The sequence below is a fragment of the Anomaloglossus baeobatrachus genome, chromosome 4 (assembly GCF_048569485.1).
Source record: "Anomaloglossus baeobatrachus isolate aAnoBae1 chromosome 4, aAnoBae1.hap1, whole genome shotgun sequence".
Classification (NCBI taxonomy): Eukaryota; Metazoa; Chordata; class Amphibia; order Anura; family Aromobatidae; genus Anomaloglossus; species Anomaloglossus baeobatrachus.
The window spans coordinates 346861441-346873606 of NC_134356.1; the positions used below are offsets into that span (position 1 = coordinate 346861441).

The 12166-nt window shown below is 47.3% G+C and overlaps 1 protein-coding gene across 1 annotated transcript in view; it reads left to right on the top strand.

The window, feature by feature from the left end:
• Window positions 1-10874: 10874 nt before the first annotated feature.
• MAPK12 (mitogen-activated protein kinase 12) overlaps window positions 10875-12166 on the top strand; it is a 159945-nt gene continuing 158653 nt past the window's right edge. Inside the window, exon 1 of the mRNA XM_075345089.1 lies at window positions 10875-11330. Coding sequence (XP_075201204.1) covers window positions 11128-11330 — 203 coding nt within the window. The 5' untranslated portion in view covers window positions 10875-11127. The remainder of the gene's footprint in view (window positions 11331-12166) is intronic.

Here is a 12166-nt window from a genome sequence, read left to right on the forward strand (position 1 = left end):
TTGAACGGGTCTCCAGATAATTTCGGAACAGCACAGCTCCGGGACCCCACATTGGCTCCTGGACGTGGAAATGTACAGGTAATTGATGGGGTACCCCAGCGGCCTGGTGCCAGGCTGGAAACTCCCTACATGGCTCTAAAGCGAGAGTTGCTCTATCGGGTTGATACAATCCGGGGGGAAATAGTGGAACAGTTGGTGGTCCCTCAGCCGTACCGCCGTCAGACCTTGGAATTGGCTCATAACCACCTAATGAGTGGGCACCTAGGTGAAGAGAAAACGCGGGAACGCATGTTTCAGCGGTTTTACTGGCCAGGGGTCGGCGCAGAAATTAAGAGGTTCTGTGAGTCCTGCCCAGTTTGTCAGTTGACCGCACCAACGCACCGTTTCCGTAGTCCTCTGATACCTTTACCCATTATAGAGGTGCCTTTTGAGCGGATTGCTATGGATCTGATCGGACCCATTGTAAAATCAGCCCGTGGTCACCAGCACATCCTGGTAGTGATGGATTACGCGACACGTTATCCGGAGGCCATTCCACTACGTCACACCTCGGCGAGGCTTATTGCTCGGGAGTTGTTTGCTATGTTCTGTCGCGTGGGGTTACCCAAAGAAATCCTGACCGATCAGGGCACTCCCTTTATGTCTAAAATTACAAAGGAACTGTGCAAACTCCTCCAGATCAAGCAGCTACGCACGTCGGTGTACCATCCCCAGACTGATGGTCTAGTGGAACGTTTTAATAAAACTCTAAAGGCTATGTTGAAAAAGGTGGTCTCCAAAGAGGGTAAAGATTGGGACATGTTATTGCCCTATTTAATGTTCGCTATCCGCGAGGTCCCACAATCTTCCACCGGGTTCTCGCCATTTGAGTTACTGTATGGCAGACATCCGCGGGGACTGCTGGATATAGTTAAGGAAACTTGGGAACAGGAGCCCACCCCTCACAAAAGCACAGTGGAATACGTTATTTGTATGCAGGATCGTATCACGGCAATAATGCCCATTGTTAAAGAGCATTTGCTGGATGCTCAGGCAGCCCAAAGTACTCAGTATAATAGAAAGGCCTCCATCAGGTCTTTTAAACCGGGAGATCGTGTCTTAGTCCTAATACCTACTGCAGAAAGTAAGTTCTTAGCCAAATGGTAAGGTCCCTATGAGATCCGGGAGAAAGTGGGGGAAGTAAACTATAAAGTGTATCAGCCAGGTAGAAGAAAACCAGAGCAAATCTACCATGTAAACCTGCTGAAGGCGTGGAAAGACAGGGAATGTATGGTGGCTGACGTAACGTTGGACCTAACCTTTTCAGGTGCCTTGACAACAACAAAGGAGGAGTCCCCTGATGATGAATTGGGAGTAAGGATAGGGGATTCTCTCTCAAAACAGCAGAGACAGGAGTCTCGGAGATTAGTGCAGCGGAATACGGATGTGTTCTCAAGCCTACCCGGCCGAACAACCATAATCCACCATGATATTGTCACCGAGCCTCAAGTAAGGGTACGCCTGAGGCCATACCGGGTACCAGAGGCTCGTAGGCAAGCCATTGCGGAGGAGGTAAAAAAGAGGCTCCAACTAGGGGTTATTGAAAAATCCACGAGCGAATGGGCCAGTCCCATTGTGCTGATCCCGAAACCAGACGGTTCTTTAAGATTCTGTAATGACTTCCGAAAGTTAAATGAGGTATCGAAGTTTGATATGTATCCCATGCCTAGGGTCGACGAGATGATAGAGAGACTGGGACGGGCCCAGTACTTCACGACTCTCGATCTCACTAAAGGTTACTGGCAGGTGCCGCTGACAGAGGCGGCAAAAGAAAAGACCGCTTTTGTCACGCCAGGGGGGCTCTATCACTATGTCATCTTGCCATTTGGTTTACATGGGGCTCCGGCCACGTTTCAGAGATTAATGGACATAGTGTTAGAACCCCATCAACCATATGCCTCCGCATATTTGGATGACATCATCATCTATAGCAGTGACTGGAGCACCCACTTATCTCAGGTACAAGCGGTAGTGGATTCGCTCAGAGCTGCTGGTCTGACGGCAAATCCAAGCAAATGTGCTATGGGTCTCAAAGAAGCCCGTTACTTGGGGTATGTGATAGGCCAAGGGGTTATCAAGCCACAAGTAAACAAAATCGAAGCCATTCAAAACTGGCCTCGTCCCCTTGCCACAAAACAGGTAAGAGCCTTTCTGGGTATAATGGGGTATTACCGACGATTCATACCCAATTTTGCTGGACGGTCGGCGCCTTTGTCCGATCTTTTAAAAGGGAAGAAGTCGGTCATGGTCCACTGGAATACACAAGCAGAGGAAGCCTTTCAGGTGCTAAAGGTAGTCCTATGTGGTCAGCCTGTCCTTGTCAACCCTGACTTTCAAAAGGAGTTTATAGTACAGGCAGATGCCTCTGAGGTGGGTCTGGGTGCGGTTCTGTCCCAGGAGGTAGATGGAGAAGAGCACCCGGTCACCTATTTGAGTAGAAAACTCACCCCGGCAGAGAAGAACTATAGCATAGTGGAGGAGTGCCTGGCCATAAAATGGGCTCTGGAATCCCTACGCTACTACCTGCTGGGGCGACACTTTCGCCTGGTGACAGACCACTCCCCTTTGGTCTGGATGAGGAATGCTAAGGAGAGAAATGCTAGAGTCACCAGGTGGTTTCTCTCCTTGCAGAACTTTCACTTTTCTGTGGAACACCGGGCTGGTAGGTTGCAGGGCAATGCGGATGCCCTGTCCAGAGGTCCCTGTATGTTGGCAAAAGTTCAACCCCGCCCGTTTGAACTGAGGGGGGGGATATGTGAGGCAGTGACAGGGGTAATATTTGAAGACCGCTATGTGTCCCCAGAATGTGTCTGGAAACCCTCTGAGTTTGCTATAGCTATTACTGGGAGTATAGCACAAAGGGTAACAGGGAGACAGATCCCTCCTCCCAGTCCAGGTTTTGTAGCAATCCTCATGTCCGGCATTTTCATTTAAAATCATGCAGAGCACAGCAGGGTGTGTCTCAGTTGAGAGCCAGGCTTGGTGAAGCTAACACATGCCGTGTTAACACATGCCGTGGGCTGGCTCTGTGTGGAGTGAACACAGGCCAAGAGTGTGAGCCTAGGAGAACCTTACACAGATCCCTGCGGTTAACGGGGTCCTAAGGTAACAAGACTTTTTGATGCAAAGAATTTGTCTATATGCACCGGCTGTGATCCGGAAGAGACTTTGACAGTGGGAAATTGGATCTATTTATGCTGCAACAATAAATAGACTAAAAAAGAGAAAAAAAAAAAAAAAAAAAAAAAAAAGAGGAAAAAAAGGGAACCAGCACGATCTGAAATTGGCATGCATCAAATAAAAAGTGAAAATTCACAAATTTATTCCAACTGTACTATGATAAAAAAATGAGATTTTTAGCAAATAATTGATCAATTTTTTGAGCCACCCCTGCCAACGTCACGGCAAATCTCAATAGGGGGGTCCTACTCTACATTCTGTATTTCATGTGCCATGCGGCCTCCTAGATAAAGTTAAAAGCAGAACCATAATAGAGCACACATACCTGTAACCTGTATATATAACCGCTTCTATGTTGCAAAAAGGCACTTGTGGATAGAGACCAGCCCAGGTCCCAGCATGTGGAGCAAGCCCTACACATACCAGGACTATATCAGAACTGATCCTCCCAGTGTCAAACAGCAACCATTGATAAAGGCGGACCAGATCCAAGAATGGTGCTTAATTAGCATTGCCTGTGGAAAGGGGTGAGGTAACTGAGTCTGAACAGCTACCAACAGGAGGAATATATTGCAAACCAAAATCAGGCGTGCATGGTATGGTGTTGGTCAGACACCAGATTTGTAGCATAACTACGGTCAAAACAGAGAAAAAAAGGGAACCAGCACGATCTGAAATTGGCATGCATCAAATAAAAAGTGAAAATTCACAAATTTATTCCAACTGTACTATGATAAAAAAATGAGATTTTTAGCAAATAATTGATCAATTTTTTGAGCCACCCCTGCCAACGTCACGGCAAATCTCAATAGGGGGGTCCTACTCTACATTCTGTATTTCATGTGCCATGCGGCCTCCTAGATAAAGTTAAAAGCAGAACCATAATAGAGCACACATACCTGTAACCTGTATATATAACCGCTTCTATGTTGCAAAAAGGCACTTGTGGATAGAGACCAGCCCAGGTCCCAGCATGTGGAGCAAGCCCTACACATACCAGGACTATATCAGAACTGATCCTCCCAGTGTCAAACAGCAACCATTGATAAAGGCGGACCAGATCCAAGAATGGTGCTTAATTAGCATTGCCTGTGGAAAGGGGTGAGGTAACTGAGTCTGAACAGCTACCAACAGGAGGAATATATTGCAAACCAAAATCAGGCGTGCATGGTATGGTGTTGGTCAGACACCAGATTTGTAGCATAACTACGGTCAAAACAGACCGTAGTTTTTTTTTTTTTTTTTTTTTTATTGTAGTACAGTTGGAATAAATCTGTGAATTTTCACTTTTTATATGATGCATGCCAATTTCAGATCGTGCTGGCTCCCCTCTCTCTCTGTTTGGTCGTAGTTATGCTACAAATTCTGGTGGCCGGTCACCACCATGCCATGCACGCCTGATTTTGGTTTGCTATGTATTCCTCCTGTTGGTAGCTGTTCAGATTCAGTTACCTCACCCCTTTCCACAGGCAATGCTAATTAAGCACCATCTTGGATCTGGTCCGCCTTTATCAATGGTTGCTGTTTGGCACTGGGAGGATCAGTTCTGATATAGTCCTGGTATGGTGCAGAGCTTGCTCCACATGCTGGGACCTGGGCTGGTCTCTATCCACAAGTGCCTTTTTTGCAACATAGAAGCGGTTATATACAGGTTACAGGTATGTGTGCTCTATTATGGTTCTGCTTTTAACTTTATCTAGGAGCCCGCATGACACATGAAATACAGAATGTAGAGTAGGACCCCCCTATTGAGATTTGCCGTGACGTTGGCAGGGGTGGCTCAAAAAATTGATCAATTATTTGCTAAAAATCTCATTTTTTTTTTTTTTTATTGTAGTACAGTTGGAATAAATCTGTGAATTTTCACTTTTTATATGATGCATGCCAATTTCAGATCGTGCTGGCTCCCCTCTCTAACAATAAATAGACTGTTGGTGTGAACACGCTGCTGCCTCACTGCCTCACGTTTTTGCCCAAGCAACGCTGCTACCTCACAATATATATATATATATATATATATATGCGTGTGTGTGTGTGAGGGGCAGCTTGTGTGGGGGATAGTATACAAAGGGGCAGTGTACTTGAGGGATATTATACAGAGGGGCAGTGTGTGGGGGATAGTATACAAAGAGGCAGTGTGTGTGGGGATATTAAACAGAGGGGCAGTGTGTGTTTGTGTGTGTGAGTATGTGTGGGGATATTATACCGAGGTCTGTGTGCGTGTAGGAATATTATACAGAGGAGCTGTGTGTGTGTGTGGGATATTATATAGAGGAGCAGTGTGTGGGGGATATTATACAGAGGAGCAGTGTGTGGGGGATACTATACAGAGAAGCAGTGTGTGGAGGGGATATATAATGGAGTAGTTTGTGTGGGGGATATTATACAGAGGAGCAGTGTGGTGTGTGGAATATTATACAGAGGAGCAGTTTGTGTGTGGGGGGATATTATACACAGGGGCATTGTGTGTATACTATACGGAAAGGCAGTGTTTGTGGGGGGATATTATACATGGGTCAGTGTGGGAGAGATATTATAGAGAGGGGCAGTGTAGAGGGTGTATTATGGAGAGACGTGGTGTAGATGGTATATTATGGAGAGCGGCAGTGTAAGGGTGTGTATTATTAATTTTCAGAAGGAAGTACTTCATTTTCTGCAACATCTTCAAGGGTGCTAACACTTTTGGCCATGACTGTGTATATGTACAGTATATATGTGTATATATACAGCTGTGGCAAAAATTAAGAGACCACTGCACAGTTTTATAAAAATCAGCTTCTCTACAAGTCTGACAGACATTCTATTCCAGTGTCAGTTGAATTCCAACCAGAGTACAGACCGGCAGAGGGCAAAAGCGACTCTCCAATGACTGTCATCTCATTCGAATGTCACTCAGCAACCGCAGAATGACATCAAGTAACCTACAAAGGAATGGCAAATGGCAGCTGGGTGAAGTGCATGGCAAGAACAGTTCGTAATAGGCTCCTAGAGACAGTGCTCAAGTCATGTAAGGATAGAAAAAAGCCTTTCATCAATAAGAAGCAAAGGAGAGCCAGGCTGAAGTTTGTCAAAGACCATGGGGATTGGACCATAGAGGACTGGAGTAAGGTAATCTTCTCTGATGAGTCTTATTTTCAGCTTTGCCCAACACCTGGTCATCTAATAGTTAGACGGAGACCTGGAAAGGCGTACAAGCCACAGTGTCTTTCACCCACTGTGAAATTTGGTGGAGGATCGGTAATGATCTGGAGATGCTTCAGCAAGGCTGGAATTGGTCAGATTAATAAACTTTGCGAAGGATGTATGAATCAAGCCGCATACAAGGTTATCCTGGAAAAACAGTTGCTTCATTCTGCTCAGGCAATGTTCCCCAACTCTGGGGACTGTTTTTTCCAGCAGGACAATGTGCCATGCCACACAGCTAGGTCAATCAATGTGTAGATGAAGGACCACCACATCAAAACCCTGTCATGGCCAGCCCAATCTCCAGACCTGAACCCCATTGAAAACCTCTGAAATGTACTCACGGGGAAGATAGATCGTCACAAGCCATCAAACAAAGAAGTACTGCTTACATTTTTGCACCAGGAGTGACATAAGGTCACCCAAAAGCAGTGTGAAAGATTGGTGTAAAGCATGCCAAGATGCATGAAAGCTGTGATTAAAAATCATGGTTATTCCACAAAATATTGATCTGTCAACTCTTCCTGAGTTAAAACATTATTAGTATTGTTGTTTATAAATGATTATGAACTTGTTTTCTTTGCATTATTTGAGGTCTGAAAGCAATGCATTTTTTTGTTATTTTGACCATTTCTCATTTTTTGAAAATAAATACAAAATTTATTGCTTGGAAATTCGGAGACATGTCAATAGTTTATAGAATAAAAGTACAATTTACATTTTACTCAAAAATGTACCTATAAAGAGAAAAATCAGAAAAACTGAAAATTTTGCAGTGGTCTCTAAAGGGTGCTTTACACGCTGCGACATCGCTAGCGATAGCTAGCGATGTCAAGCACGATAACACCTGCCCCCGTTGTTCATGCGACAGTTGGTGCTCGCTGCCGTAGCAAACATTATCGCTACGGCAGCGTCACACGAACATACCTTGTCAGCGACGTCGCTGTGACCGCCGAACAATCCCTCTCTCAAGGGGGGGAGCGCTTGGCATAATAGCGACGTCACTGCAACGTCACTAAGCGGCCGGATAATAGAAGCGGAGGGGCGGAGATGAACGGGATGTAACATCTCGCCCACCTCTTTCCTTACTCATTGCCGGTGGAAGCAGGTAAGGAGATGTTCGTCTGTTCCTGCAGTGTCACACATAGAATGGTGTCACGCAGGAACGACGAACAACATCGTACCTGTGGCAGCAGCAATATTAAGGGAAGGAGCGACGTGTCAATGATCACCGTTTTTGAACGATTTTGCGATTGTTGATTGTCGCTCCTTGGTGTCACAGGCTGCGATGTTGCTACCGACGCCAGATGTGCGTCACTAACGACGTGACCCCGACGATATATAGGTAACGATGTCGCAGCGTGTAAAGCACCCTTTAATCTCACCTATAGGCTGGGATGCATCCAATCAACTAGTCAGAAACCTGGGAAGAGGAGGGGCTAGTCAGTGAAGTGGACGGACGACGGACATCTTGTCAGATAGAAAGTAACCAGACACCAAGTCAGTTAGAAGTTGACGTGCTGACGGGAAAGTGTGCAGGGACTATCTGAGTAAAAGAGGAGTATGGTTGCCAGGGAGAGTACGGTGAAGTACTCACTGGACCAAGCACCGACGGGGTACAGAGCCCTAGTTCAGGAAGATGCTTTAGGCCCACCTGATAGCAATCTGCACGGTGAGGGAACCATCAAGGACTTCACCGATGTTAGTGTCCGGGGCACAGCAGCAGAGAGGGAACCTGGGAACGGGTACAGAGGTCCGACCCACGAGAGGTTCAAGCTGCCTGACGTATGGGCCAGGACGGAGACAACAGGAGGGGACCCCAAAAACGCCCCAGGCCAGACCCACCAACTACAGACGGATGCATGGAAGTAAAGCTCACCAGGTCACTACACCTGCACTGGAACAAAGGGAATACTGGATTGGTAGAGACCAGCACTAGCCGGGTTGCAGCAACTCCAAACCAGTGAGTGAAGCACAAGTTAAATGCAGCCCCTGTGTCGTCTGAATTATTCCTACACCTCTGCACCCATAGACTACAACCATTATCATCTTTCCTTGGGGCCTAGCTCTACTTGCGGCGAGCCATCACATCTAAGCTGCCCAGTACCATCAGCCCCAGCAGTGAGAGACTTTGCAGCGGTGGTTTTCTCCATATAACCGCACATCGCAAGTGGCGTCACGACAAACTATTTGTATTTTATTCTTTGCCCTTTTACAAATTCCCCCTTTAAGCGACTCCCAGGGTCACAGCACAGCCCTGGGGTGCATACATATATCTCTACAGTACAGACCAAAAGTTTGGACACACCTTCTCATTCAAAGAGTTTTCTTTATTTTCATGACTCTAAAAATTGTAAATTCACATTGAAGACATCAAAACTATGAATGAAAACATGTGGAATGAAATACTTAAAAAAGTGTGAAACAACTGAAAATATGTCTTATATTCTAGGTTCTTCAAAGTAGCCACCTTTTGCTTTGATTACTGCTTTGCACACTCTTGGCATTCTCTTGATGAGCTTCAAGAGGTAGTCACCGGAAATGGTTTTCCAACAGTCTTGAAGGAGTTCCCAGAGATGCTTAGCACTTGTTGGCTCTTTTGCCTTCACTCTGAGGTCCAGCTCACCCCAACCATCTCAAATGGGTTCAGATCTGGTGACTGTGGAGGCCAGGTCATCTGGCGTAGCACCCCATCACTCTCCTTCTTAGTCAAATAGCCCTTACACAGCCTGGAGGTGTGTTTGGGGTCATTGTCCTGTTGAAAAATAAACGATGGTCCAACTAAACGCAAACCGGATGAAATAGCATGCCGCTGCAAGATGCTGTGGTAGCCATGCTGGTTCTGTATGCCTTCAATTTTGAATAAATCCCCCACAGTGTCACCAGCAAAGCACCCGCACACATCACACCTCCTCCTCCATGCTTCACGGTGGGAACCAGGCATGTAGAGTGCATCCGTTCACCTTTTCTACAAAGACACGGTGGTTGGATCCATAGATCTCAAATTTGGACTCATCAGACCAAAGCACAGATTTCCACTGGTCTAATGTCCATTCCTTGTGTTCTTTAGCCCAAACAAGTCTCTTCTGCTTGTTGCCTGTCGTTAGCAGTGGTTTCCTAGCAGCTATTTTACCATGAAGGCCTGCTGCACAAAGTCTCCTCTTAATAGTTGTTCTAGAGATGAAAAGTTGTGTCCAAACGTTTGGTCTGTAGTGTGTTTGTATATATATATATATATAATATAATATAAAGCAGAGTGTATGTATGTGTTTTTATATGTGTGTATGTCTGCTAAAGGAATTCGCACCGTCGCATTTACAATCAAAAAAGTTTGCACAGACATGTGACTCAGGGAATGTCATAGACTATGTTTTGACAGGAAAATTTAACCCTGCGCTTTACAGTTACTCTCCAAAACACCGGTCTCCATTAAAGTCAATGGAGATAGGAGCTATAGGCCATTAATAGGAGCTGTGAGTGGTTGCTATAAGAACAAATAAAATTGTTAGTATAAGAAACTTATGTGTGAGGTAATAAGATGTGGAGAGACGGATAAAAAGACAGAAAACGACTGACAGACAAAGAGAGACAGAGAGACAGGGAAAGAGACAGAGGGGAAAAGATACAGACAGAGGAAGGCAGACAGGGAAAGAGATAGACAGAGGGGGAAAAGAGACAGAGGGGGAAAAGAGGCAGAGGGGGGAAAAGAGGCAGAGGGGGGAAAAGAGGCAGAGGGGGGAAAAGAGGCAGAGGGGGGAAAAGAGGCAGAGGGGGAAAAGAGGCAGAGGGGGAAAAGAGAGACAGAGGGGGAAAAGAGAGACAGAGGGGGAAAAGAGAGACAGAGGGGGAAAAGAGAGACAGAGGGGGAAAAGAGACAGAGGGGGAAAAGACACACACACACACACACACACACACACACACACACACACACACACACTTTTCCTAGTGGTGGCCCTGCTCATTTCTACCCCTAAGGTAGAAGGTACAAGCAGGTCGAAAAAAGATACAGCCGGGGGCAGCTTTTTTGCGACTTGCTTGTTGCAGTAATACAGATATCACAATATGATGCCATTGGCTGGGATGTAGCAGCTCCACAGTGGTCTGTGGCCGTGTGACCCGTGCCGCCAGGTAGCCCCAGAATAATGGTGTGTGAGGTAAGGGTACAGTTTTCTCCTTGTGGAGACTGACAAACCAATCTGCCTGCCAGTGAGGAGACTATAGCTGCTATGCTCCTCTGGGAAGGTTTATTCAGGGAGCAGAGAGCTATTGAGCAGCTCACACACCAGGCCATTACTGGTTCTGACTGGTGGCATCAGTAGGTTACAGTGGCGATAACTGGGTATTGTGCCCATATGGATGGTTACCATAGTACTGTACTGTAAACAGCGCCCTCTGCAGGCCGAGTTTTGACACAGATTACAAAACAAAAGTTACTGCACGCTGGTAAAACTAGTTCACTCGTGTTTCCCCACCAGGGTCCTAGGACAGGACGGCAAAGGGTTAATGCGGGCCCCTCGGTGCAAAGCAAAGGGGAGGGGAGCGCGCGGCTGAGCACGGGTCATGTGACCGGGGACAACAAAGCTCGGCGCCGTGCACAGGACAGCACGGGGCGGCTGCGGGCGGAGAGGAAGGAGAAGCCGAGAAGAAAGTGAGGAGAAGGAGGCGCTGAGAGTGGGAGGAAAGGAGCGCACTGAGGAGGGGGCGGCCAGCATTCATGGTGTATGTATGCTGCATGACGAGCGCTCTCTCAGGAGACCGGAGCCGACACTGAGCCGACAACTCGCTGACACCCAGACTACCGCAGCCATGTCCTCACCGCAGCCCAAGAAAGGCTTCTACAGCCAGGAGGTGAACAAGACGGCGTGGGAGGTGAAGGAGCGCTACCGGGACCTGCTGCCTGTGGGCTCCGGAGCCTATGGCACTGTGTGGTGAGTGCCCGGACTGCTGCTGCACCGCTGTCCTGACCGCTCACAGGGAAGGGTTAATGAGCAGCGCCTGGCCCTGCTGGATATCAACCGTACCTGAGGGGGAAGGGTTAACAGGTAGCACCTGGCACTGCTAGATATCACCTATACCTGAGGGGGAAGGGTTAACAGGTAGCACCTGGCCCTGCTGGATATCAACCATACCTGAGGGGAAGGGTTAATGGGCAGCGCCTGGCACTGCTAGATATCACTTATACCTGAGGGTGAAGGGTTAACAGGTAGCACCTGGCCCTGCTAGATATCGAATACAATGGAGAATGAAGGGTTAATGGGCAGCGCCTGGCCCTGCTGGATATCAACCATACCTGAGGGGGAAGGGTTAATGGGTAGCTCCTGGCCCTGCTGGATATCAACCATACCTGAAGGGAAGGGTTAATGGGCAGCGCCTGGCACTGCTAGATATCACCTATACCTGAGGGGGAAGGGTTAACAGGTAGCACCTGGCCCTGCTAGATATCGAATACAATGGAGAATGAAGGGTTAATGGGCAGCACCTGGCCCTGCTAGAGATCAACCATAGCTGAGGGGGAAGGGTTAATGGGCAGCGCCCGACACTGCTGGATATCGCCTATACCTGAGGGTGAAGGGTTAATGGGCAGCGCCTGGCCCTGCTAGATATCAACCGTATCAGTGTGAAGGGTTAACAGGTAGTGCCTGGCCCTGCTAGATATCTAATACAATGGAGAATGAAGGGTTAATGTGCAGCTCCTGGCCCTGCTAGATATCACCTATACCTGAGAATGAAGGGTTAACGAATAGCACCTGCCCTGGTAGATATC